Source organism: Musa acuminata, chromosome BXJ2-6, assembly GCF_036884655.1.
Source record: "Musa acuminata AAA Group cultivar baxijiao chromosome BXJ2-6, Cavendish_Baxijiao_AAA, whole genome shotgun sequence".
NCBI lineage: Eukaryota > Viridiplantae > Streptophyta > Magnoliopsida > Zingiberales > Musaceae > Musa > Musa acuminata.
In genome coordinates this window covers 1,585,242-1,613,114 of record NC_088343.1, presented here as the reverse complement: position 1 = coordinate 1,613,114, position 27,873 = coordinate 1,585,242, and the positions used below count along the sequence as shown (strand labels likewise).

Below are 27,873 nucleotides of genomic sequence, written 5' to 3'. Positions count from 1 at the left end.
TCTTGGTGCAGAAGCAGTCAAGAAGACACATTCCTGTTCCCTATACCAGTGAAATGGGAACAATCACACCAAGCTACTGATAGGATGGTCATGACAATAAGGTTTTGTATTAGATGTGTATAGATATTCAAACAAGAGAATAGGATGTGATTCCCTAACCCTTTTTGTAGTATATATTTCTGTGGCAAAGCAACGGAAGATAAGAAGAACCTGTCATCCATATCAACCTTTTCCTAATTCTAGGTGAAATTTGGAGTATCAAAATGAAAGAAATAGGAACAGGAGGAACAAGACACTAACCTGCATCTTATGGAGATGATGATCAAAGGATAGGAAGGAAGCAGAACCAGTAGGTACACTGTTGACATGGACTCATTCTTTGATGACCAGTCACTTTCACTGGTAAGGTTGGGAACTCAAGATATTTGTCTTATGTAGGGCCTCTCTGCCTTTAAATAAGGATCCATCCTAACTCTCTCCTTAGTCACTTGCATTGTTTCATCTTCTTCTTCCAGTCAGAGGTCCAACCAAGTTGCTGATAGAGAGCAGAAACCAAAATGGTTGGTCACCTTTCTCTCTGCTCTAACTATCTCTCTTTATTCTCAGGATCCTTTTGTTCCAGTGAGTCGATTCCTGGCTTTCTTCTTTCTTCACAGCAGGAAGAAGGGCATGAATCTGAAAGATGGGTTGGTTATGTGGATTGGAGGAACAGACCTGCCTTGAGAAGCAAGCATGGAGGAATGGTTGCAGCCTCTTTTGTGCTGGGTAACCTTGCCACATAGTAAAAAGTCCTTTTTTCTAAGTCTTCAGTTGTTCTTGCTAAGTGTAGAGTCAACTCACTCCTAAGAATTTCTTCTCTTCTTCTTCTTCTTCTTCTTCTTCTTCTTCTTCTCCTTGTTATAGGAAAAAGTTCATTTTTCTTATTCTTCAGGTTTTGTTGCTAGTGTACTTTCAGTACAGAGTCAACTCATAGGAACAAGTCACTCCTAGGAACAACTTCTTGTTTGAGTTGCCAAAGGTCTTAGCTTCCTTTGTTCCTGTATAGGTAGCTCCACAACAAAAGCCTCCAAAATCATCATTCACTTTGTTACTTGAGTTCCACATGCATCTCAAGCTTGACACTCTGATCCTAAATCAGTATATGAGATGTCCTGCATAACTTTTTAAGAGCCAGAGGTAAGGCAACTTTTGCCCATAATTGATTCAGATGTATTTCTTCTATGACAACCATCATAGAAATCCAATCCATAATGACTGACCAATTACTCCATAATCTACCCTCAGGTTCTGTAACACTAGAAACTACAAGTCCACTTCCTTCTCCTCAGTTTCTGTGACACAAAACTGCAAGATACAACTCTCCTCTGTCTTCCTTTGCTTTGTTTCCTGTTTTGATGGAACACAACATGACAAATGAGCATTTGCATATTTGTATTTGTGCATGAACAAGCTTGATATTGAGAGGTGCAACTTGGTGCAGTGGTGGAGATAATGGAGAATATGGCATTTCTAGCTAATGCAAGCAACTTGGTCACCTATTTGGCAGAGTTCATGCACCTCTCCCCATCTGTCTCAGCCACCACTGTCACCAACTTCATGGGGACAGCCTTCCTCCTGGCCCTACTGGGGGGCTTCCTATCTGATGCTGTCTTCACCACACATCACATCTACCTGATAAGTGCTCTTCTGGAGTTCCTGGTGAGCTCATGTTACATTCATCTTCCTCGAATAATATTTCTCTCAGAGAAACATATATCATTATTTCATTTGCTCTCACCAGTCTTACATTGTTCAGACATGAATCATTGGAATATCTTAACAGCTTAATCCTTTGAATCCTTTCTCGCACAGCAGATTGAGTCCCCTCTTTGACTGTCATGAGTTCATTGTAGCAGCAACTTTCCTCGAGAACATATTTATAATGTCAGAATGCATCTTCAACTATTTGATCTGAGATCAAATCCAGCTCCTCCATCTTTGCTAATCCATGCTCTGGTTTCTTCTATCTAATTAGAATATGACACCCTGTAAATCTTAGTTTCTGGCCTACCACAAGCCTTTGAGTGCACGCATCCTGCATCCAAGAATATTTGCTCAAGTGTGACCGATTATTCAAGCTCGTAGTCACAGAGATGATGTTTTTATCGATCATGGCAATTGCTTCCTCGATCTTGCTTTTGAGGGGAGGAAGGACAAGTGGAAAAGGAAGAAAGCTCAGGTTCTCCACTGATCCCATTGTTCCTTGCTTCAACGTAACAGGGACTCGTCATCCTCACTGTGCAAGCCAAGTCTCCGACGCTCAAGCCGCCTGCATGCAGAATCCCGGCCGCTTCCCACGCTCCATGCCAAGAGGTCTCCGGCGGCAAGGCGGCGATCCTCTTCGCCGGCCTCTATCTCACCGCCTTGGGCGTGGGCGGGGTCAAGGGATCACTTCCCGCCCATGGCGCGGAGCAGTTCGACGAGAACACCGCCCGCGGCCGCAAGGCCCGCTCCACCTTCTTCAACTACTTCGTCTTCTGCCTCTCCTGCGGTGGCCTCGTCGCGGTGACGCTCGTCGTCTGGGTGGAGGACAACAAAGGATGGCAGTGGGGCTTCGGCATCTCCACCTTAACCATACTCCTCTCCGTCCCCGTCTTCCTCGCAGGCTCCGCCACGTACAGAAACAAGATACCAACTCGAAGTCCTGTCACAACCATAGCCAAGGTGGTGTCACTCAAACTTGCGCAAGCTGCAACGAGTTGGGATTTTACTGACACGTCTCTGTTCTACCAGGTTCTGGTCGCTGCGATCTTGAACCGTAGATGTCGTCATAATCCGATAAATGCCGTCATCGACATGGCTCCGAGCCCTGTGAAGACTGTCGAGGTGGACGCGAAGGAAGAAGTGAGGGATGATGAAGGCCCAAATGCAGAGGTGAAGTGCCTCAATAGAGCCGTGGAAGGAAAGCCCATGCACGGAGCGCTTCTATGCACCGCGAAAGAGGTGGAGGATGTCAAGGTCGTCGTCAAAGTCCTGCCCATCTTCCTCTCTACCGTAATGCTAAGCTGCTGTTTGGCCCAACTCTCGACCTTCTCGATCCAGCAAGCAGCAACGATGGACACCCGAGTCGGCGGGCTCACCGTCCCGCCGGCGTCGCTCCCCGTCTTCCCCGTCGTCTTCATCATGCTCCTCGCGCCGATCTACGACCACGCCATCGTCCCCTTCGCACGCAGGGTGACCGGGAGCGAGACGGGCATCAGTCACCTGCAAAGAATAGGCTTCGGGCTAGCGCTCTCGATCGTGGCAATGGCGGTGGCGGCGTCGGTGGAAGCGAAGCGGAAGCGGGTGGCGAGGGCCGCCAGCCTGCTCGACTCCGCCGAGCCACTTCCGATCTCGTTCTTCTGGCTGGCGCTTCAGTACCTGTTCTTGGGCTCCGCGGACCTGTTCACGCTGGCCGGAACGCTCGAGTTCTTCTTCAGCGAGGCGCCGGCGGGGATGCGTTCGCTGGCGACGTCGCTGTCCTGGGCATCGTTGGCCATGGGGTACTACCTCAGCTCTCTGCTTGTGGCCGTCGTGAACGACGTGACGGGCCGCGGAAACCGCCAGGCGTGGATGGCCGGACGCAGCTTGAATCACTACCACCTCGAGCGGTTCTACTGGCTCATGTCTGCTCTCAGCTCCTTCAACTTCCTTCACTTCTTGTTTTGGGCTAACAGGTACAGGTACCGATCAACTGGGAGCAAGCTTTAGTGGTATCAACGGAGGAGGAGGAGGCGATGGTAGTGATGAGCTCAGCGTCGAAGTGATCTAATAAAGACTTCATGGGAAGATCGCGGCTGAGTTGGGCATTTCATTAAATAAAAGTCATTCATAAGATGTTTTGGCCCATATATATATATATATATATATATATATATATATATATATATATATATATATATATATATATATATGCCAAAGTGCTGAAACAATTACTATTTATAAAGTATTAATACTTCATATATATATATATATATATATATATATATATATATATATATATATATATATATATATATATATATATATGATAAAATTAAGTCATAATATCGGACTTAAAAATATCTCTATGTATTTTTATAATGACAAAGAACTATATCAAACTCATAATAATACATTATTACATATACTAATAAATAAGATAATTATAAATTTAAATTAAATTATATTAAACTAATATAAAATTGCTTGTTTTGGTTAAGGTTCATTTTAACCCCTATGATTTTATTCATGAACCTTTTAAGCTCTTATGGTTTACTTGTATCTAAAATAACCTTTATGATTTTAAAAACATATCATATAATCCTCTCCCGTTTGGTCTGAATTAACAAATGTTAGAATCTATTTACATGCTATGCTGAGTCACAATATTGTGAGTCACTTGCCAACTTCAAAGCGCACACAATCACATCGCCCACCATGATATTACATGCCACTGTGAACGACACGCTCTGATCTAAACGAGTATCACCGTACCTTGTAAGCCACCTCCCTTGTGAAGTATGGTATCACGAAGATAAAGAGTAGGTAAAAAATGAGCAGTTGATTTGGTCTATGTAAGCCTCCTACACCCGCTCGCTATCCTCGACCAGCTTGTCGAGGAAAAGGAAGCAACAAAGATTGTAGCGATAGACAAAGGCAGAGAGGCAGAGGTAGGAGAGGTTGGAGGTAGAGATAAGGGAGAGCTAGACTACCGTATCATAGGCACAATGGGTGGGGGAGTAAGAGAGGGCGAAGTGGAAGATGGTGAGGACGAAGACGCCCAGGAGGAGGTAGAGGAACTAAGAAACCATTACGTGCTTAGCTTCAAACTGGTCAACGCATATACATCTGAGGTAAGATCAAAAGCTCCTAAGCTCGCCATTAGTGTCGAAGAGACTGCATGCGTACGACGTGCTGCTGGTGGTCACTTCCACGATAACACTTCCTCCTACCATTGATGAAGGTCCCAGTTTTATTTTTTAACTTAAATTATACATGCCATTATATTAATGATTTATTATGAGTCAATATATCGTGTAAGCACATTATAATATTTATTAACTCAGATTTAACGGGATGACTTATATACTATAATTTTAAAAATATATGAGTTATTTTAGACACGAGTAAACTATAAGAGATTAAGAGGCCCATGACCAAAACCACATAGGTTAAAATGAATATTAACCTTAAATTATACATGTCACTGTATTAATAATTTATTATGAATCAACATAGACTCTAACATTTGTTAACTCAGATTTCACGGAATGAGCTTATATACTATATTTTTTAAAAATATAAAAATTATTTTAGATACCAACAGACCATACAAGGTAAATGATCAAAATTATATTAGTTAAAATGGACCTTAATCTTATATATATATATATATATATATATATATATATATATATATATATATATATATATATATATATATATATATATATATATTTTTTTTTTTTTTTTTTTTTTTTTGTCGGTGGAAGTGCTTTCAATTCCTTCTCTCTGAGGCTTTTGGACGCACTTCTCGCCTACGCCTTTTGGATCTCAGGTTGCAATCTGCTCCGAATCATTTGGGGCTCTCCGTTTCTGTTTAATCGCAATCAGGAGGGTTTGTCTATCGAGATTTAGGTTTCCTGTCAGTTTTATTGGTGGATACTGGCGTGATGCTCGATTTGGTTGGCGGCTACGTCTCGGATCTGAGAGCGCTCGGTCTCGATTCTGGGTTTCTTGGGCCGAGGAGGCGTTTATTCTGATCGCAGAATTTTGGGGGAAACCGTCATGTTTTGGAGAGAAAGAGAGAGGGACACGAGTGATGGGGAGCAGAACGGCGGTCCACCTTGTGGCCAGGTCCGTGTTCTCGTCGTCGGCGATGCAGGTATCTGATTGATGTAAAAAAAGCGCTGATCTTTGGATGGTTAGTCAGTTTCCTCGTTGATTTTTGTATATGTTTTCCGGCATGATTATTAAGTGGAACTCTGCGGTTCTTTCATATTGCACTCTGGCAGCGACAAGTGTAGGAAACTGCAAATATGCACGATTACAGACGCCTGATTAGCCATCCATTACTTGTGGAACTGATAGTTAAAATTCGAAGGACTCCTCATGTCCTGATCCGGTTTAATGAGATAACTGACACATTTATTATTTCTACATAGCTCAATTGCGGAAAATTATCCATGTAGTGGACCCCAGAAATTCAAGATCTTAAGGCTTGTTGTTGTTGTCGAAGAATTTTGGAAATCTCATAGTTCATATATTCTAAGTCTAGTCATTTGCTTTATCTTTCTAACCCAAGATGCCTTATTTTTTAATGATCAAGCTGCTATCTAATACTCTAATTGATATTTTGTGCACCTTCCTTGACCTTGACATATTTTTCATAAAGATTGGTACTTCCAAGTTCCAAACATACTGACAGTAAAATGATGATAAGTGTATATATTCATGAACATCCATGCACTATGTACGCATGAAGATAGTTCAGGAGTCATGTGGTGTGTGCTTCTGTGTGGTTAATGTTGTTGTAGTGTAACCATTTCAATATTTGATCTTGTATTAGGTGTTGGAAAGACATCTTTAGTGCACCTAATATTGAAAGGCACTTCTATTGCTCGACCTTCTCAAACAGTGGGCTGTTCAGTGGGTGTGAAGGTAAAAATTATTTCTCTCTTTTTCTCCAAGCATAGGTATGTTTACTATGTCAATTTTCTGACAAATCTCATAATTTATCTTACCCAGCATATTTCTTATGGAAGTGCTAGCAGCTCTTCTAATAGCATAAAGGGCGATGCACAAAGAGACTTCTTTGTCGAGCTTTGGGATGTCTCAGGGCATGAACGTTATAAAGATTGTCGATTTCTTTTCTATACACAAATTGATGGTAAGTCTTTTCTTTCACATTGTGACAGTTGTCCATCTGAACTAGTTACCCAGTGCTGGATTCGTCTTAGTTGCTCAGGAAAATCTGTCTTAGATATTGTTTCTGGTATGTTATTATTACCATCGTATTCTCATCATTATTTGCATCCTCAAAAGCAACAAGGGTGAAAATTGTACTGCCAAGTTATTACTTTTGGGTGCTATTACTGATTTTCTTGAGTCTAAATTTTATCGAGTTGATTCTGCTTATTATATCCTTAATTGCTTTCTTTGTGATAATATAAATATTTTAAGAATTTGAATAGTTTTTCATTTATCCTTAAACACAAGAACAAGAATGACGGTTATCTTAGTTACAATAAGCCTAGTGTTCAAATAACAAATTAAAATTGGTATTGAACATTGTTGAGCCTTGCTAAACTGTCTTATATTGTGTGAGTTTCTTGGCCACAATTTAGTGGGACTATAAAATAATGAAATGTCCCTTTGGCATCTTCGAGTTTTTGGGCACAATTTAGTTCCTAGAGTGACGGAACAATCTTCTTTGAATATATGGAGGTTTTTTGCTGTATCTCCTATATATTTGACCCTGAAGTCATGCATGAAAAGAATAGGAATACTCTGCCTGCTGTTGTTTTAGTAAGTTCATAACTGAATGTTGAATTGTCATATATAAATTCCAAAGTTTCTATTCGCATAATTTAAGTAGGAAAGCACCAGCAACTGTTAGTTCAAGAATAAGAAATTTGTTCAATTAAATAAAATTTGTTTAATTAACAACATTGCTGGAAGTGTTTCCCATGGGGGTAGGCTAAGTAGGAGTTGAATGAAATTAAGTAACTTTCAGGAACCAATCAGTTGAATGACATTAAATCAGGTTTTAGGCACCAAAGTGCACAATCTTCTGTTGTTAACACAAGTTAAAATTTATAAGTTGAAGAGTTGGAACATTGACCAAGGCACTTAATCTAATTGCGAGTAGGCATATATGGTCAACAAGCTTGATACTATTCTATTTTCTGGGACCTTAATTTGATTGATGGGTTTCTTCATTAGTCAGCCAGCTTCTTCAAATTTTCTCATTGTAAATATAGAGGATATGACTGTCAAAACTTTCTTTTTGTCTATATTATGTTGCTGGCAGTTTCATCTCCAGAAAGACAACTTTTTCATGGGCCCTTGAACTTGTTAAGATCCCTGCAGAAAAGCTATCACCCTACTTGGTGCTATAAAATTTGAAAATTATGGCTTACTGCCGCTTGTTTAATTTTAATGAGAGATTTCTGTTTAGAAATTATTTCCTGGAGTTAAAAGGAATCTTAAATGACTCACTAGCATACGGACTACCCTTTTTTGTTCAGGTGAACTTTTTTCCTGGAGTTGAAAGGGCTTTGCAGTGAATCACAAGCATACAAACTAAATTAAGACTGCTACCCTACAAACTAGAATTTGTCATTTGTCTTCCATATGTAATATACACTAGTGATAAGGGAAACCGGTTGGTTCATAGAATAGACTTCTTCTTTTTATTGTTTGAATTAATTTGATGTACAACTGTATCTGCATTAAATCGTAGTCACTTTTTCACTTGAAATTCCTTCATAGGTGTTATATTTGTTCATGATCTCTCCCAGAGGAGAACCAAAACAAACTTGCACAAGTGGGCTGCTGAGATCACAGCAAATGGTACATTTTCAACTCGTCTGGGTTCTGGTGGTCCTGGAGGCCTTCCTGTTCCTTATTTAGTTATTGGTAACAAAACTGATATTGTTGCCAAAGTGGGTACAAGGGTAATGAGCAGTGGCAATCTCGTCGATGTTGCTCGCCAGTGGGTTGAGAAACAAGGCCTCCTCCCTTCGAGCGAACAACTTCCATTGACAGATAGCTTTCCGGGCAATTCAGACCTATTGGCAGTAAGAAGTGCATTTTCAAATTTTGAGTTACTTTAGTACTCATGAGCAATTTAGGCTTTTGCTGCATCGATATTTAATTTTTCTCCTTAGTTTCAACTACTGTTCCTCTAGGGACATAGACATGGAAATTTTGATGGAACTGTTTGCTTTTGATTTCAAAGAAAATTTTGAATATTATATCGGAGTATTCCACCTAGAATAGTTTATTGTTATTTCTCAAAGCCCTATGAAATGTTTCATGTGTTTCTATGTATAATAGGTACCATCTAGAGCTTCAATAAAAATTACAAGCACAACACACTATTTCTTTTGGCTATTTCTGTTAATTCATATCTGATTTCAGATTGGATATAATATTATTATCATAAAACAATATGATACACATATTTAGAGATGGTGTTGGGTTTAATTGGCATGGTAAACTTAATTCTTTTGCTGTTAATTCATATCTGATTTATATCAGTTTGGATAATTTATTATTTTTGTGGCACAAGAAACTGATAATAAATTAGATACTGGCAGGTCCAATATTGCTCCTTGGTCAGACCAGTGAGTAATTGACACTTAGAAGTGAAATCAGTATTCAAATCCTTGATTATGACTGTATGGCAGGTGCATAATGGTGAAGCGACATGGAACTAAGAGGAGCAATTCCTTTCCTAATATTTTAAGAGATTCCTCTTTACAGATTGCAATTTAATTGTTTAGTCTTCTCTTTTGATATTTGTGCCTGTTTAGTTATATATTAATCTCTTAGTGGTCCGCATTTGCTAGTTTATTATAACAAATTAAGGTTCTTCTGGAAAATTTGTTTGAATTTTCATAATTTTTCAAGAGAAACCTCTCCTCTGACAAACATATTGATCATAATCCTGTACATGCAGCTGCATAGACTATAGTTTGGAACCTTGTGTTGATGCTGTTTTGAGGATTCTGATTATTAGATGTGATGATTTCAGATCAGGTGGTGGCTTTCAGTATAGTTTCAAAAACCAACAAGTTATTATGAGAATTGATTGTAGTAAAGGCAAGATTTTTACTAGCTTAGAGGACTGAAAGAGAGAGAAAGAGTGAACTGAGATAAGAGTCCAACTGACTAATATCTGTTTTCATTGAATTGCACAAGGTTGAAGTTGCAAGATCAATTAATCTCTCAAACTTGGTCATAGATATTATTGAATTCCGTATCAACTTCCATTGTTATCATATAATAATACAAGCAGCTTTAAACTGACCTAAATAGACACTAAATAAACCAAAAGTGAACATAAATTATGGAACACAACAAATATTAATGGAATAATCAAATTAAATCATAAGCCAGCACATGTTGCATGAACTCTGAGTCACCATATGAAAGCTTTAGGTATGTCAAATTTCTACATCTAAGCACAGCATACTTGGTATGCTATCTAAGCCATGACAGTAATTGTAAATCCATGTCAATCACAATCATTGTGAAACAAAAACGATCATACGAGATACATATACAAGAAAGACATGAGATTATCATTGGCAATACAAGTTGCTTATGCACATGGAAATCCAAATCAAAGCCATTCTTTTTGTGGTTTATGTCAACGAAAATGAAAGTGAATGATATGATTAAGGACCTTCAAGCAAAACAAAGTTCATTTTGCTGTTATTATCCATTTTCAAATTCATTGTGGAATTTGTCACTAACTACTGTCTTTTATTGCTTAGTTTTTCTTATTGTTTTTCAACACTGGATTATCACATTAAGCATCTGGTTGAAAATTTTCAGCATTTTGATGTATGTTTCTAACTTGACTAATCATCTCCAGGCTGCCAAAGAAGCCAGATATGATAAGGAAGCTGTGATAAAGTTTTTTCGTTTGGTCTGTAATCTGTATCACTCTATTAATTTTGTTCTTTATATTATACCGTGATACTTTTATTGATAGAGTGTCATTATTTGTCTTTTTAGTTGATCAGGAGAATATATATTTCTGATGAACTACCAGATCCTAGTCCATGGTCCATAAGCCCATTGCAAAACCCCATTTATTATACAGGAGAAAATTTAAGTGATGATGATCATTATCACAGAAGATTGAGGTATATTCTCCCTGAATATTAAATTGTTGTAAGACCATCCACATTCCTCATCTCTATTGTATCTATGCAAAAGCAAAAGTCTTTGTGTCCATGCCTTTGTTTCAACTGTCTTTCGGTTAATTTGGAAATTTTATCTTTCTGCATCTCCCTATGCTTTAGCCTCAAGGCCTTTAAATTCTGTTCTGTACTACTACTTAAATGTTAAAATAATGGTATTAGCTACTGCGATATGCTTTGAGATATAATTACCTGTTCTTTTTCGGTGAAACTAATTATGTGGTCTGATTTCTTCACTTCTGCAACTTGTATGTTGGCTGTACATTAATTAAATTCTTATGGACATGAAGGCTGCTCACTGAAAGAAGGATCAGGTCCTGATGCAGGAATGCCTTGTAACCGAGGGACTGCCAAAAGCCCTATTCCTACATTTTACAACAATGAACAATAAGATCAATAAATTATGAGCTTGCTGGTTAGGAAGTATTAGATCTTTGATTAATGGAAGTGGAAAGTATGGGTGGTACTACTGTATTTCCAGATAAGAGAGGATGGATGGAAAAAGCTGATGGAGGCTGGTCTGAATTTTAAGAATCCTGATTATAGGTGTGCCAACAGCCTCTTATCTGAAATATTAGCATCTGCAAATTTCTGAGAACTCACAATTAAATCATGTCAATTTCAAGAAACACAATTTAAAGCTGACGGAGGCAGGTCTGAATTTTAAGAATCCTGATTATAGGTGTGCCAACAGCCTCTTATATGAAATATTAGCATCTGCAAATTTCTGAGAACTCACATTTAAATCATAAGTCAATGTCAAGAAACACAATTTAAAATAAAAAATGATGCATCAGATCCCGAAGAACTTGTTATCTATGAGGCTGCATATGAAAAATTACTTGGTAATTCTCAATCATAATCTGAATCATACTAATTACTTAGCATTTCTCCATCATAATGTGAATCATATTGAAAGATTCTTGCCCATCAAGTACTTCATGATATAGATTCTTGACATGGTGTCCTCAATCAGACACCATTTGATTCTCATTTATGAGATTTTTAGTTGCCTTTGTCCATGTTAAATATTCTAGCCTCAAACGGGAAAAAAAACAAACAACTGTCCTTTTTTATGACCTTATCCTCTTAGTCACTCATGATTTGACCATTGGAAGCTGATTGAATTTGCATGAACTGCTCGCTAATATCTAAAGAGAACCAAAATGGCAAAGCAAACCACATGGCAATAAAGTCAAACTAGATCTATACATTGTCACATCATAAATCCACAAGTACTGGAACTTAACTTTCATTTTCCACTTGTCTAATATATGCAGATAGATGACTGGATCTCCCCCATTATGCTGTAATAACAGACATCAGACATCTATTGACTATGTCTACGGTTATCATTTATGTTCTCCAATTATCATGGCCTTAGCAGATTCTGGATCCATCTCAAACATTTGATTTTTTTTTATTCAGTGGATTTAGTTACATAATTAATTACAATTGTATGTATCATGATTGTTTGATCTAGATTTGCTTTACCAGATGCTGCTCTGTTTATTCATATCTATTGAACACATTAAACCTCTTTCAACTCATTTGAATTGTCCTTTTTATCACTATGAATTTGTGTTGTCAGATCAGATCTGTAAGTAGTCACCAACTCTTGCTTTGTCAGCCTGTGGAACAGCAGTAAATATGTTCCTTTTTCTAATGATGCAATGAAGTTTGGAATATCATGCTGCAAAAGCATTAGTTAAAACTGACTTAGCTGACTTGTGTATTTATCAATGAGAATTTTGTTTCTATTTTTAGAGGAATTGCAGTTGTTCTATCTGAAATTCATGCTGAAACTTCCTATAAGTCTGAGCTTGTCGATTTCCTGAATCTGGGCATGAGAAGAAACTAAAGAATAAATCTATTTATGTTCTAAGTACAACTGCAAGTGTTGAAGTGCTGTCATATGAAATTAATATTTCTGAACATGCACATTCAACATTCTGAGGATGGCTAATGTTCTACAAATCCATGCAGCCTAGTTCCCATCAGGGAAAAAACTAGTTTGGGCTTTACCAAGCTGTTCCTGATAGAACAGCCAAGTGCTTCTTTATAGAATTTTAAGAGATCTAATTTCTCTTCATGGTAGAATCTATATCTTGGTCATTCTGAAGAACTCATACAATTACATGATCTAGTTGATCAATGACTTGTTAGCTGGTACTCTAAAATGTTTTACTGTGACTATTATGTTATGGTGTGTGACACACTTCCTGCTTCTGAGACAGCTTGATCTCTTGAGAGGCCAGCTGACACCTGGATTACTTAAAATATTCATAGCTGTTTTTTTTGCTTTGGCATTTAATTTCTTTTATTATTGTACTAATGTAAACTCTTTCTAGCAGTTCAAGTAGTGAAGGTTACAAGTACGATGTGCTTCCGCTGCTGCCTGCTCACCGAAGCCTTGCACCAGCTCCTACACTCTATCCTCAGCAGCCTATGTCGATGCCGGAGAACTACAGTTTCCACAGACTCTCAGCCACTGGGTTACCCAGAATTAGTAGCACAAAATTGAACAAAGCTGATACCAACATTTGATTTCTACTTGGATTGACAATAATCCTCTACAATGAATAAAAACAAAAAAATGCCTCTGAGATTGTAATTGTATGTGAGATTAGTTCTGCTTGTAAAGTTGTCTCTTTGGTGACTGCCCATTTGGTCCTACGAGCAAGTGTTGCATTACTTATCATGACGGTATAGTCCATCATTCTTGTAGAGGATATGAATCATTTGTTTCTTCATAAGAAAATAATAAATATATCCTTTTTTGACTAGTATTGAAGAACCATGTGTTAGGCGAATGGTGGTTGCTGTTTTTGCTTGGATGACCATGTAACAGTCAACATTTTGTGATTTCGTCACCATATCATATTGTCACGGATTTAATATGTTTTGTTAAATTGTATAATACTTTTGTTAAATTGGTTAGTCTCCTCAAAATCTTGTACCGTTCCTCAACAACGACCCTATAAAAAGAAAACGAGTCATTTAAGTAAGTGCTTATAGGTAATATAAATTATAAATATATATCTCATAAACTTTGAATGATTGTGAAAGAAAGGGTTTAAAGTGGTTTATCATGATTAAAAGTTTTGATACAACAAACCAGCACTAGACACTACCTGAAAGGTTCATCCATCCATATGCCACTCGTATAGTTCTTCGGTGAAGAATTGGCTGATACATTATGATACAACAAGGTCTTGTTTATGATATTCGTGGATAAAAGATTAATCTCGTTCATAAAAAGGCTAGCCACCTCAAAATCTCGTGTATTGACAAGTTACTGAACAAGTAAACGCATGAGCAAACTGCCATCGTGCCTTGGTGGAAAAAGTATCGACTCCAGATCTACCTTTACAAGATATAAGTCGAAACGATGGTGCAAGGACAACCAATAGAGACGACAGTGGATTGGCGTTTTTTGGGTACCGAAGCCTCCCACACCAGAACAGTTAGTCGGATTCAAAAGCTGGACACCAGAAAATCGATAAATACTTTTATCTGCTGATTAATCATAACATCAAACCTAGCCTAGTGAGGCATTTATATACATGCACACAATAGGCATCTGCTCACGTAATGACCGAAATAGAACAGATAATGAAAGAAGAGAAACATCTACGATCATCACCCACTGAATGGTAGCCTGCCAATCCAATCATCAACTGACACCAAGGTTTTCATTATTCGTAGAGGTAAATTAGCCCATGTGAAGCTACAAAAGATACAGAATACATGCATCAGCCAGTAGAATTAGCATGGTTTGAGATATCATTCAAACTGTACCCGAAAACCAACCATGATGTATAAGCAAGGATGATTTCCTCAGTTTGGATCCAGGATCGGCTAATTGTTTTAGACTTGCAGACGGTAACTAGTCCGATACGATTCGATGCCAGGTAGTAGCAAACACTTAATACCGGACAATAACTTTGCTCTGTTCAAATAGAGAAAAAAGAACAAACTAACAAAGACGATATGTCTATTATAGCAAACAAGCAAGCTAGATAGGCGTAGTTCACGACAGCAAGCAAGGAAATTGGATTACAGAGCTTATGTTGGATTGCAGTTTTTACAGCAAATAGGCAATCATTTCACTAGCAACAGTAACAAACAGCTTCAGGATAAAGCAAGCGCGATGTTCCATCTGGTCATCAATCCGCAGTCCAGCTTTGTTCGACAATCTCACGCACTTTTCTGTTGTATTCACGCTTGTTCTCACTGAACATGCGTGCAGCCTCCGAGTTTGCAGGCGAGTTGGGATTTGGATCACAGAGCAAAGACTGCAACAAAAGACCAAAAATTGGTTACACCACCAAAAGATGATAATCCTGATGTATGCCTTGGACAATACTGAGTGATGAAGATTCGACTCATAGAGTGTTGACCCATATATACCTAAGTACAATGTTTGTCCTTAAGTAACCACCAACATAAATGTGAAGACCTACAAAGTTTACTGCCTCTCCATATGTATCTCAAAATAATAAAAATTGTTATTGTTGTCCACAAAGCTAGACAATTTAATGTAAGCATTAACTTTCTAGAGAAATCTACAAGTACAATGAATGTTACCACCGTGCCCATAACATAGGGAATAAGATCGTTGTGCATTGCAAATAAACTCAAGGTTGTTCTAGTAAGTAAATAGAAAAGCAAGGATGTAAAACAAAACTATGCACTGATATTCATATGGTAGCTAATCATATATTGGTAAAAACTTCCAAATAATTAATCCCAGTCGAAATTGAGTATTCATGAACTTCAATGCTCAGAATCCTCATGAAAAATGCTAACTAACGACTCAACAAGAATTCATTTCCTTAGATTTTGGTGGCCTTTGGATAACGAAAGTTTATTAGCTTAAATAATTCAACTTGTGTTGGAGAAAAAGCACCGTTGCAGCATTAGAGATCAAAGTTATCAAGCACTTCGGTAATCATAGACAGATAAATTCCTATATTCACTATTTTATGTAAAACCTCTAATTATAAGACTCTAACTTCAATTTTCAAATGTGCCCTTTATATGAATTTGATGGAAGACACTACTCAGATTACAAATATAAATAAAATTAAAATATCAAAATACATAAAAAAAAGTTGAAGATACAATGGCATGCATCATGCCCGAAAAAATAAATATAACAAAAAGGATTTAACAAACTAATGGATTCGTGTTGCTATCATTTGCTGAAAATAATACACAAGGAAAAGACCAGTAACTTGTTAAAGAAACTACTTGCTCTTGTTGCATTACTTGAAAATGATAAATTTACTTGGATTTTTTTTTTCAACTCCATCATATTACTCTAACAACAATTATCTACAAGAAAGAACCATTTAAGAGAAAAAGCAAGCTGTAGGTGCTTAAGTAGCTACGTACGCCATATCTATGCGTTCTGTTGTTTAACCCGACGCTTGAAATGTTAGGTGCCTAAACAGACTATCCCGTTGGCCTAGACGGCATCCGATGACAACATTTAGAAGATAGGATTTAAAACACATAAGCACATAATTATGAAATAAAAACAGCAATACAGATAAGATTTGAAAACATCAGCTTGTTTTTATCATTCCACATAAGGAAGCACCAAAAACCAGCTCAACCTGACTTGTTCTGTTCAATAAGTAGACCAAAGGTCACTATCCTAAGATAGGTACCAACAGCACCTCTTTATATTTTGTAAATAAGGTTCAACAAAGGAGTAATATAAACCACAAGGCCTAAACCATGAAACACATCTCTTTTTCTTGCTTTTTCTCTTTTTTCTTCTCTAATTCTGTTTTCACTTTCTCATCACCTCCGATATTTTCATACTCTATGCCTGAAACCACCACCTAACAACCTTTCCCATACATGACTAATCTTAGCCCATCACCATCACTCCTCCCATCAAGCCATTAAACACTAATATATATTGCACTTCAAGGAGCAAAAAAAAAAAAGAAGATGAATGTAAACCAAAGTAAAAAACTTTAAATAAAACTCGAAGGAGAACAAAGGAGAAATTTTAGCATCAATTAAAAAGTGGAAGATCTACTACCTGGATGGAAGTAAGAACAGCAGCTACATCATATATTGGGCTCCATTGGTTCTGCAAAATATCCAAGCATATGCTTCCATCCGCATAAACTGAACATTTTGTTCAAAAAGCATTACAACGGACCCAAAGAATGAGAAACACCAATATTAAGCAATGCTTCTAACAATCATGACCAGTAAACTTTTGTGGCATAAGATGACATAAGAAAGGACAACTTCAGTGACACGATGATAACATCAAATTAAAGCAACTCTCATGCATACAGAAGGAATGACAAAGAGGCACTGACATAACATTGCTACTCTAGAGGATATAGGTTACCATGAAAACTTATCACTTTGTTCAGTTCAACCACTGCATATATTGAATCTCCCTAGATCCTGCAATGGCAAGAGCCTCATGCACTAGGTTGTCTTACTGGTTCAATAGCTGACTTGATAAGAATTGAAACATTGAGACCAAGAAAAATAGGTATCTCTTATTAAGATCCTGATAAAGTACCAATCGAGAAGGCATATAAAATTAAATTTGGATGAACTTCCCCTTTGTTCAAACATGCATCCATTTCTTCAAGAATTTGTTCAGCTACAACTATAACAACATGTCATAATGTCCAAACTACTGGAATTCAACTACATGAATCTTTTTGCACCATTAAAATCTATAGTCAGACTAAGAGTAATCAAATCTTTTTTTAATTACTCACACCATTAATCATAATCAACTTAGTCCATCTAAACAAGACATCAACAAGTCTTCTGTTTATGTGTTTATATGATCGTAAAACATTTTCCCATATTTAACCCTCTATCAGGGTATACTATTTCTTAAAAATTAAAATATTATCTATTCTATTTGTCTGATAACCCTGCATATCCACCTCAACATCCTCCTCTCAACTATCTTGGCTTTTTATATGGTTAAGCATGGTTGGCCTTGTCTCAAAATTTTCTTTTAATATGAAGGGCACACAACAATCACATAAAACTCTTTCCTGCCCTGTCTACATTTAACAATCTCATTTTTACTCCATAAACAATATTTTCATTGATCACTCATTTCTGTTGAATAGATACAAGATATACTGTCTTTTATCCACAAGAACTTGTCCAACATATCTTAAGTTTTCTCTTAGCATTGATAAAATTGTATTTCACATGATCAGTCCACGTTAGTCCAAAACCCTTAGTTTCTAACAAGTATCTCCATAACTCAAATTTAGAATTAATCGCATCTGATGGTTCATCAATCAAAATAGTAACATAACAACATATACCATGGAAGTTTATCCTACATATGTCCGCTAGATTCATCCATCATCAATGTAAAAAGATAATAGATTACGGTTTGATCCTTGGTACAACCATATCGTATAACGGTATAAGAATCATCTAGACACACATCTTGCCATCCTTACAATAGCGACTACTCCAAATTATGATTCCACTTTGTTCTTTTCTCTTCAAGCCTAGATTGTGCACTTTAAATTCTTCACATTATTTCCTTATGCTACCACTCATACACCCTCTACGAATATATATTTCACTTACCAGTATTCTTTATATAATAGCATTTGCATCTAAATTTTTCAACAGAACTGTTTTGATCAAATCATACTATTTGTTGGGCACAAGCACTTAGAGCATTCTATAACTCTGCTACTGAGACAAACTTAAAGAATAAATTTTATAACCAACTCTTTTTAGCTTAGCAATATACTTCATAAAATCTCCTACAGCAATGACAATCTCTTCCTACGCTTTATTTCCATGTATACCAAAGCTTATATCCAATGTTATCAATTTCCATACATTTTTCACACTCTTACATAGTCTATTATAAACAAACTAAATTAGATCTCCTCCTAACCATCAGAACCACCAATTCAAATCCTTTTCTTGCAAGGGTTCTATACTCCACATATCTAGTTTAATCCCATAATCACGGAATAATTTGTTCATGTGCATTTATTGATGAACTAGTCTTACAGTCAATCTCAAGACTGGAAAAAGGAGGGTTGCATTAAGTAACTGATAACTTGTGCAAAAGTTTATCATATCATGGATCTAGAGCAGCATACAATATAAATACAAAATGTTCAACACATTTTTGAGAGCAATAACATCTGTCTTGGAGTTCAACAATAGATCCCATCATTTAATAAGCAAGGAGGCAGCAGAAGGTTAACCACTCCTATAACTAACTCCTGTATCTAGTGATAATATCATGGTGCATTTTGTCTTGGCATTCAGCTTATTCCGCCATAAGACCAAAATAGAAGCATGCATCTAGACGTTCCTGGAAAATGAAAACAGAATCAGCAATTCCACTTACTATTAGGATGAAACATTCGAGAAACAAAGCGTACAGTTGGTGGCTTATTTGGATAGTCCTCTGTAAATTGAAGTGTCAGCTTAAACGTCCCTGGTTAGATCAAATATTTCAAGATCAGACTATACAGAAACAATATCAAGTTATTGATCACTGATGAATTTATGGAAGCAGGTATATGGTATAAAGCCACCAAATAAAGAAAATAATATGAGTTGAAGCAGGATATGCCAACATAGATTAGCACATAAGTACGACTTGACCAATGGAAGATCTAAACCCCTCCTGAAACTCATACATCAAGCTGATTATTAAAGTAGAACCAATCAAATGTCAACGTGAAAATATAGTTCAATTTAGATTATATAAAATTTGAGTCATCTATGAGGACGCTGTACGCCTTCCGAGTTCCACTGATTTCTTAATTAATATTCAAATTTCTTCTGTAAAAGAAGATAAGATTGTAGTGATTGTCCATGATGCAAGGGCTGATGAAAATTGAGCTACAACAGATTCTGTAACACCTTATCTTGGAATAAAAGGATATCACCCCGATAGTAGATTTAGTTATTTGGAATATCAGAAGAATATGAATAAATGTTGCATAGAATTCCAGAATTAAATATTAAAAAAATCATATTTTGGCTATTTCTTCATCTAGATCAGTCTAAATGCCCAGATATCTAGATGCATTGTAGTCACCAAGATTTCAGACAAAGTCCCTTCAATTTCAGTTAAGAACCAAGGCCAATCCCAAGATATGGTTTGGATTTCACAATACAATCTCCATAGGCCTATTATATATGCATACATAATTACATACTATAGGAATAATAGAGACCAGAATCCATTATACAAGCTGAAAATGAGCATCCCAGGAAAATGGAACAATTTCATTACTGAACTTACTCAATTTAGTAGATATTATCACACATGCTTAACTCAAATTACTGGAATGGTTTCATCTCAAAGGACACCTTTATAACTTTTATCTACAAGGGTTATCTATTGGTTTTCCTATTGTGTTATAGTATAGAATCAGCATGGATACAATTAAACATGCTTGAAGACTTCTGAACATAAATGAACAATAAATATATTGATAACAATTTCATCTATCCCATGATATGCAACAAAATGTATCAGCTAGGCATCAAACTTAAAGACTGATAGAAAAGATGTGATCAGGAACAAGTGACATTTTCTAGAACAATAGAAACTCAGTGTGATGTTCCAACTCTTTAAGAAAATACTGTGGCATTATACCTACCTCCGTCCCAAGGTGTGTCATCTGGGCTGCAGTTCAAAACAAAAAGGTATCAGTAAAATCACCCATAACGTTAACCAAGAAACCATGACAAAAGATTCCTTCCAAACATACCCAAATATTACAGCATTCCAAAGCATGATGTTGTTGTCATGGGGAGCACCACTGATACCTGCAGGAGGGTCCTGCTGCAGACGCTTAAAGTCCCTCATCAGCCTCTTCCTTGCCGGAGTGGACATCCTTGTTGCCTAGATAAAAGATATTGTCATGCTCCACACAAAGTTAGTATAAGAAACACGAAGTTCACATAACTCTCTCTCTTCGATCCACGTCTTTTAGAAACAAAAGGTCACCATTCTTATTTTGGATGGTAGAGCAACTCTCTCCCCTAACTGGAAGTATGGAGAGCAATCATTTATCTCACGCAAGCTGCACTTTTCCTCATTGATATGGTAGACAACCCCTGTAATGGCTGCAGATCTGATATAGACTCAAGATGTCTTGTAACCCACTCATAATCTAGAATGATCATTTGATCATATTGGGGGGCATGGTGCCCCATCTCAAGAAAAAGGTTTTGAAAGATATCATGGTTCTTGTTACTGACAAACAAAATTCAGGTAAGCTACGGATACACAAATTTGTTGTTGTGACAACTTGGAATGAGAACTGCATCTTATTTCATATAAAAAAAACCACAATGGTAGGAATTGATTTGATTCAATTCAGTTTTTCGTAATATCTTTATGAAACCCCAACACACAATCACAATCAGCACGACGGCCCTCTTTGTGGTTAATACATCAACCTAAATTAAATAGCACATTCAATATCCAAAAAGTAAAAATATTCTATCGGCCATAAGATCATCCAACGCCTACCCAGTTACCAGTTTCGGGAATCATAAAAAATTTCCCGCAATAATAGCAAAAAAGGAACAGCCTAACCAGAGTTTTCCACAACAAAAGATGTCAATCGGTGCCCTCCGAACAAACAATCACGACTGGCACAAAAGCCCTCTTATGCAGTTAATGCATCGAGATAAATCAAAGAACATATACTAGATCCAAAAATTAACAGAGCAACTCGGCCATAAGATCAGCCAAAACTTATCCATATACAAGTATCCCGAATCATCTTCCTACATAAGAGCCAAAAAAACATGGCCTAACTAGGGTTTTCCACCAACAAAAGACACGAACTAATGTGCTCCGCACAATATCAATCTCACCACCAAATCGCGCGGGTAAAGGGGGCAGTACCACGCGAAACGATCAGGAAATCAACATAATACACGAATCAGACATGTTTGCTCTACCTGTAACCCAGCCGCGACGGTAGATTCTACCAGGGACGCAGGCGCACGAACAGTAGCTAATTCAGCGTCGCCCTGCCGCCGAATCGAACCCCTCTTCGCCCTCGATTTCAGCAAGACGGCAACAAAGGAAGAATCCTTTCGATTACCCGTAAAAGGGCGAAGAGGGAGGGTAAGAGAGGAGAACGGGCGAATAGCTATCGCACATCAGGAGCGAAGAATTTATAGCTTGGAGATTGGGGATTTATTTGGACCGTAACTTCCGGAACACCACTTTGCAAACGACTGGAGACACGATTCTAGGGGGCTCCCCATTTCGATGTGGTGCGTCCCACTTCATATATATATATATATATATATATATATATATATATATATATATATATACACACACACAAACAATGCTCATCAGTTCCTCTGTAGATTCGTAGCATGACATAAATATTTAAATTAATAATGATTGAGTGACATTTATTAGATAGATGCTAATTTAGTGACACATACAATGGATCCAAAATAGGTGAGAGAAATATATGTGCCTATATAAAAATCTATGAACAAATTGCCTACAAAGTTCTTGCCTTTTACAATTGTTTTTCCATCGAGAATCACCGATTTTGGTTATTTACATCTACTTTTCAATATAACAAAAATGTCATCAAATGATTTTATTATTATTTTCATCCGTTCATTTTCTTTCTTTTTCGAGCTCATTCAATAAACTGATTTAATCCAATCCAACACTTACATCGGTCCAAAAAGATTAAAGAGTAATATGTTATTTACTTATATTAATAAAAATGAATCTTAAAATTAGAAATTTAAATATGATAAAAACAACGAAAATGATATGAACTAATAAAATGAAAGAAAATCACATATCGATGATAAAATAATATAATACTATTTATATATTTTTGAATAATAAAATAATAATAAATGTTTGATGTTAATTAGACCCACTATCGTTATAGTGACACATCAAATAATGAAACATTTTAACTAATTTATCAAAATAACAAAAAAAAATGATAAATTTGATAGTTTTGTGATTTTTTGAAGCTCCATATGATTTTTTTCACAAATTTCAACATGATAAAAGTTCAAATTGTGCTAAATTTGATTTGATTTTTTTTTTTGCAACTAATGCCATATTTCATGGATTTTAAGCATGATAAATCGTTATATATTCTTGTCTGAAATTTTGGAATAAAATTTGATGAAAAATAAGTTAATTTATATTGATTTGGATTAGTTTATGCTGGTTTTTAATGAGAGTCCAGAAGTGCAACTCTAGCTTAACTCAATGATTTGGATTAGTTGGTGCTAATATCTTCCCATTAGGTATGAGTCATTATGAAGTAATGACTCGAAGAAGTGTTATCTTATTCGTTGATGTCTCTTCCGAGTAACTTCATCGGTAAACCTTTCTTAGCCTTTAATAAAATAATTTTTTTTTAATTCTTCGATGTAGCTTCGACCTTTTAGATAGATTTTATGATCAAACATAATTTAGTTTAATTTCAAATATAATCAATCAACTTCAACTAAATTAAATTAAACTTTCACCAAACCATCTAGTCATTTTGCTAACATGATTAATACTATGTTTTCTTTTTGGAGGATTTTATGAAAGTTAATTATGATCGAATATAACCTAGTTTAATTGCGAGCGTTACTAGATCAACTTCAATCAAATAAATTAAAACATTGACAAAACTATCTAACATTGATGCTAATATGATTAACACTATTTTTTTTATAAAAGATTTTATAAAATTTAGAGTTTTTTGTTTACACTATATGATTGAGTATAACTTAGTCAATTTTTACTAAACCAACCAAACTTTCACAAAACAGATGAGATGTGATTTTAAGTTGATTAGTATCAATTTTCTTTACTTTTTAAAGATTTATAATAATTAATTATTAAAATTTAAAGTTTTTCTGAACTAATAGAAGTATAACTTAGTTCAATTTTGAGTGTGATTTAGTTAACTTTCACTAAATTAACCTAAACTTTAATAAATATATTAGGACATGGTTCAATGACATAATATTTTTCTATTTTTAATATTTTATGATAATTTATTATTAAAATGAGAGATTTTTAAAGAAATTTTTTTTATCAAATATAACTTAGTTCAATTATGAGTGTAAATTGATAATTTATATTAAATCAATCCAAAATTTCATGAGATAATTAGGATATGATTGTAAAATAATCAGTATTATTTTTTTATTTTTTTAAAAATATTTTATGATAATTAATTATTAAAATTAAGATTTTTTGAATCGATACTGTAATAAAATGTAGCTTTTTTTAGTCCAATCAAATTCTATTAAACTAATTTAAACTTTTATAGAATCATTAATATCGTATATTCTATTTTATGATAATTAATTATCAACATTAAGGATTTTTGTAAATATATTATATGATCAAAAGTAACTAAGTTTAATTTCCCATTAAATCCCCCTCTATAAATGCACATATGACGGTGACACGCATAAATACTCCTGCGACGTCTCGTTCGGCGTTAGGGGTTTGTGGATTCGAGCTCGAGGATTAACCCTAGAAGTCTTGCGGCCTCCGATGGGTTCGGAGTTCGACATCGAGCGCATCCTTTGGTCGGAGCAGGAGATCGCGGGCCGCGTCGCCGAGCTAGCCGCCGAGATCTCCGGCGACCTTATCGGGGCGGCGGGGCCGCCCGTTGTCTTCGTCGGCGTTGCCACCGGTGCGTTCCTCTTTCTTGCGGACCTCGTCAGGCGGATCACCCTGCCGGTGGCCGTCGATTTCGTCCGGGTGGAGTCGTACGGGTCGGGTACGGAGTCCAACGGCGCCCCGAAGATCTCCAGCGACCTCAAGATCGATATTAGAGGAAAGCATGTCGTGTTGGTACCGATCGGTTTCATTCTTAATTTCGTTGCATGGTTGAGGATTTTATTCTCGTTTTTATGGTCCTTTTGTGGGTGTTTGTTCACTGAACTGAGTCTGGACGCAGATGTGCTACATTTAAGGTTCATGCTTCGTTTTGGTTGCAAGCAAATATTCCTTTCGAGTTTAGTTCGTTAACTGGAATAGTTGAAATGGCTTATTTTGGTTATTGAATTTTATCTTTGCTCCCTTTTCCAGATAATTTAACTGCTATCCGAATTCAGTCCTTTTGGTTTATTATACTGTGATATTAAAGACCGAGCAAACTTTTATACTGATATACCGATCGACGAGTGAAGCCTCAACTCAGAAGTCAGAAGATGCGGCTGGGCTGTGTTTCCATTTAGCTGATGGTAGAAAGGGCATAAGCTGGAGAAACATGTTGAAACTTTATATAACTCATATTAGACATTTAAATTAAAACCTGACCTTTTTTTTTTCCTTTTTATGATTTAAATACAGCCTTATGTTGCAGGAGCATGTTTACTTGGTTTTCATGAATAGTATGTGATAGGTTGTGATGCAAGGACATAAAACTTGTGCTATACCCACATAATCCTGTTTTGAGGAAGCTATTATAAATGGGACTATTGGAGCTTTGTTTCCTTATGTAAAGAAATTCAAGAGCCAAAATAATATACTTATTGACATACATAACATGTTTTTCGCAGGAATTTATGAAGCTTCTCCTCAATTTCGAGACTAGATTTTGGCTGATGTTGGCCTTTCAAGAGTTGTTCTAAAATGCAAAGCTACTTTATTTTAATATTGTTTGCACCACTGCCCAGTTGAAATGAAAAGGTGAAGGCTTCTCGCACACTATCGCTTCATCCTAGGTTACTTACAAACTCCATTGTGAAATAGGAGGCCTTAGAATAGGTCATATCGGAATTCATTATTGGGATGAGATTGGTTTAAAAAGTTCACTTCTTTGTTTTTCAGTACCGTAGTGCAGTTGTAGTAACAATCAAGGATTGAGGTTTCTCCCGGACAAGGACATTGTGACTTCTAAAATTCTCATGACATAAGCTAGACACTTTGTTTAATTTGCCCAGTAAGGAGCTTTTGTTTCTTCCTAACAAAACCCAGCTTTTAGTGCAATATTTTTTTAGGTTTGAATTTGACCCACAACAGATTCTACAAATTTTTGCTATGGGCACGAATGCAACACACAAGGTGTTATACTTGGCATGTAGCGCATACTGCTGCGAGTTTGTTAGCTTATCTTGTTCCCTGTCTACTTAATGAGCTCTTTTCTTACTGAGCTATCCTACATCTCATATAAGAAATATTAGGTGGTCTGCTCATCCATATACTTAGCCATGATAGGTATTGGATGTTTTTGTTCCTAAAATGTTCCAGTAGAGTTTCTTTCCAAAATTATCTGGTTGTACTCTTAAAATGTTCTTTTTGTTTTTTTTATCAGGAAAAACCTTGCATGTTCTTTGGTGGTTTCCTTATCAGATGTAATATTTTGCAGGTTGAGGATATTGTAGACACAGGAAATACTGTTTCCTGCCTCATTCCACATTTGAGAACCAAAGGCGCTATCTCTGTGTCGGTTTGTACTTTTCTTGATAAACCTGCAAGAAGGAAAGTTCATTTCGAGCTTGTTGGAGGGGGAAAATTCTATAGGGGGTTTGAGGTGAGTGGCTTGCTTTATATAATATCAGTAATAAAATTTTGTTCATAAATATTTTTGTTGTACGACGACTTCTGTCTATGTATATAGGTAACATGTGATCTTCATGCAGTCATGTCACAGCATTAGCATTTACTAGTTTACTTTGTAATGATCAGATGACTATTGAGTTTGTTATCATGATTCATCTTTTAGCACTAATTTTTTTTTATAAGTGCTGTCTTTCTCTGAACTTTGATGCTACTAACATGCATATAGTTTAGTGCTATTTCTTTAGATAATTGCTTCCTGCAAATTGTATCACTTCATAGTTTCAAGCTTCTTTGGAAGCATTCATGATGCCATCACACGAACTGTGACATTACTTTTCAATTTCCTTGTTGCAGTGCCCAGATAGCTTTGTTGTGGGTTATGGCATGGATTATGATGAGCTTTACAGGAACTTGCCTTATGTTGGTGTGCTCAAGCCTGAAATGTACAACAAATAAAGCAGCTTGACCACATCCCTAACTTTTATGCTAATACCAGCACAGCTGAAAATTTAAAGATTGCAGAGACATATCTGGAAAATTTGTCTTTTCTTCAACGCTAGTATAATTTTGTGTTAAAATGTATTTCCTTACAGGTAATTTCATTCAATTAGCAAATTTTATAAACATTTCTTAGAAGCATTTCATCATCGCTAACTGCATGTGGCATGAGCTTCGGTGTAGGCTTAATAACTCACTGTATGGACCAGTTGCAGTTGGAAGTTTTATCAAGAATGGAGTATCAATCAAAAGGTCTGCTCTATGTTGAAATTCATCTGAAGATTTTCAGGAAGATTGGTTTAGATGGCTGTCTTATCGAACACAATATTTTGGTGTCTGGGTTGATTAGGGCTCCTCACACTTGGTCTATTTAGCTCGAATGCTTTACTCTTGTGCTTGCCTCAGTGATCCTTCTTATTTCACCCTTGATTATGGTTGTGTTGTTATCTGATCAAATTCTAGGTGGTTTTTACAGACCTCTTAGTCAGTTCGTAAGTCATAAATGCTGCATCTTTTTTGTCCTATTGGTTGGTTTATTTGATTCAAGAGCATTCATAACCTTTGTGGGAATACATACCTATATGGTCTGACTCTCTACTTGCCATTGATTTTGGATGCTAAACGTCTCTTCTGACTGAAACCTAATGTTTTCTTTCTTTTGGCAAACTGATGCCTGTCCGCTAATGAGCAATATGAGAAAAATTTCTTCCTAACTTGAACTGAAAGCTATTGTCTTAACTGAATTGGAGTTTTAAGGCTTAATACCATGTGGTTGTGGTATCGATTTGATTAACCAATTACTCTCTAAAATGTTTGGAATTGTCAGATTCAATATGTTTTGAATTATTCGAT

General features: G+C 36.4%; 4 protein-coding genes across 11 annotated transcripts; 3 read left to right on the top strand and 1 right to left on the bottom strand.

Moving 5' to 3' along the window:
- The first annotated feature begins 482 nt into the window (after nucleotides 1-482).
- LOC135582329 (protein NRT1/ PTR FAMILY 4.6-like) lies at nucleotides 483-3,855 on the top strand. Of its 5 annotated transcripts, none has more exons than XM_065111205.1 (5): nucleotides 483-560; nucleotides 657-765; nucleotides 1,481-1,698; nucleotides 2,260-2,703; nucleotides 2,773-3,855. In XM_065111205.1, exons 1-5 carry the CDS (start codon nucleotides 558-560, stop codon nucleotides 3,727-3,729), a joined length of 1,731 nt encoding a protein of 576 aa, XP_064967277.1. In that variant the 5' UTR covers nucleotides 483-557; the 3' UTR covers nucleotides 3,730-3,855. The 5 variants fall into 5 exon arrangements, with proteins under 5 accessions (XP_064967277.1, XP_064967278.1, XP_064967281.1 ...); XM_065111206.1 differs by having other exon boundaries at nucleotides 496-560; nucleotides 660-765; XM_065111208.1 differs by lacking the exon at nucleotides 657-765 and having other exon boundaries at nucleotides 502-560.
- Nucleotides 3,856-5,498: 1,643 nt separating this feature from the next.
- LOC103986604 (small GTPase LIP1) lies at nucleotides 5,499-13,723 on the top strand. Its single transcript, XM_009404636.3, has 7 exons — nucleotides 5,499-5,884; nucleotides 6,569-6,660; nucleotides 6,748-6,889; nucleotides 8,494-8,801; nucleotides 10,607-10,660; nucleotides 10,750-10,880; nucleotides 13,292-13,723. The coding sequence occupies exons 1-7, from the start codon at nucleotides 5,788-5,790 to the stop codon at nucleotides 13,482-13,484; spliced, it is 1,017 nt and encodes a 338-aa protein (XP_009402911.2). The 5' UTR covers nucleotides 5,499-5,787; the 3' UTR covers nucleotides 13,485-13,723.
- A 1,194-nt stretch (nucleotides 13,724-14,917) lies between these two features.
- LOC135614162 (ubiquitin-conjugating enzyme E2 2) lies at nucleotides 14,918-22,116 on the bottom strand. Its single transcript, XM_065111204.1, has 6 exons — nucleotides 21,915-22,116; nucleotides 20,711-20,844; nucleotides 20,600-20,625; nucleotides 19,333-19,422; nucleotides 16,999-17,087; nucleotides 14,918-15,235 (listed from the first exon to the last, which is right to left on the bottom strand). Exons 2-6 carry the CDS (start codon nucleotides 20,833-20,835, stop codon nucleotides 15,107-15,109), a joined length of 459 nt encoding a protein of 152 aa, XP_064967276.1. The 5' UTR covers nucleotides 20,836-20,844; nucleotides 21,915-22,116; the 3' UTR covers nucleotides 14,918-15,106.
- Nucleotides 22,117-24,439: 2,323 nt separating this feature from the next.
- LOC103986602 (uncharacterized) lies at nucleotides 24,440-27,545 on the top strand. 4 transcript variants are annotated; one of them, XR_010487445.1, is made up of 4 exons: nucleotides 24,440-24,810; nucleotides 26,330-26,494; nucleotides 26,878-27,116; nucleotides 27,237-27,545. XR_010487445.1 is itself a non-coding variant. In XM_009404634.3 (3 exons), the coding sequence occupies exons 1-3, from the start codon at nucleotides 24,508-24,510 to the stop codon at nucleotides 26,977-26,979; spliced, it is 570 nt and encodes a 189-aa protein (XP_009402909.2). In that variant the 5' UTR covers nucleotides 24,440-24,507; the 3' UTR covers nucleotides 26,980-27,545. The 4 variants fall into 4 exon arrangements, 1 of the variants encoding a protein (XP_009402909.2); XR_010487444.1 differs by having other exon boundaries at nucleotides 27,231-27,545; XR_001978411.2 differs by having other exon boundaries at nucleotides 27,205-27,545.
- Nucleotides 27,546-27,873: the final 328 nt, after the last annotated feature.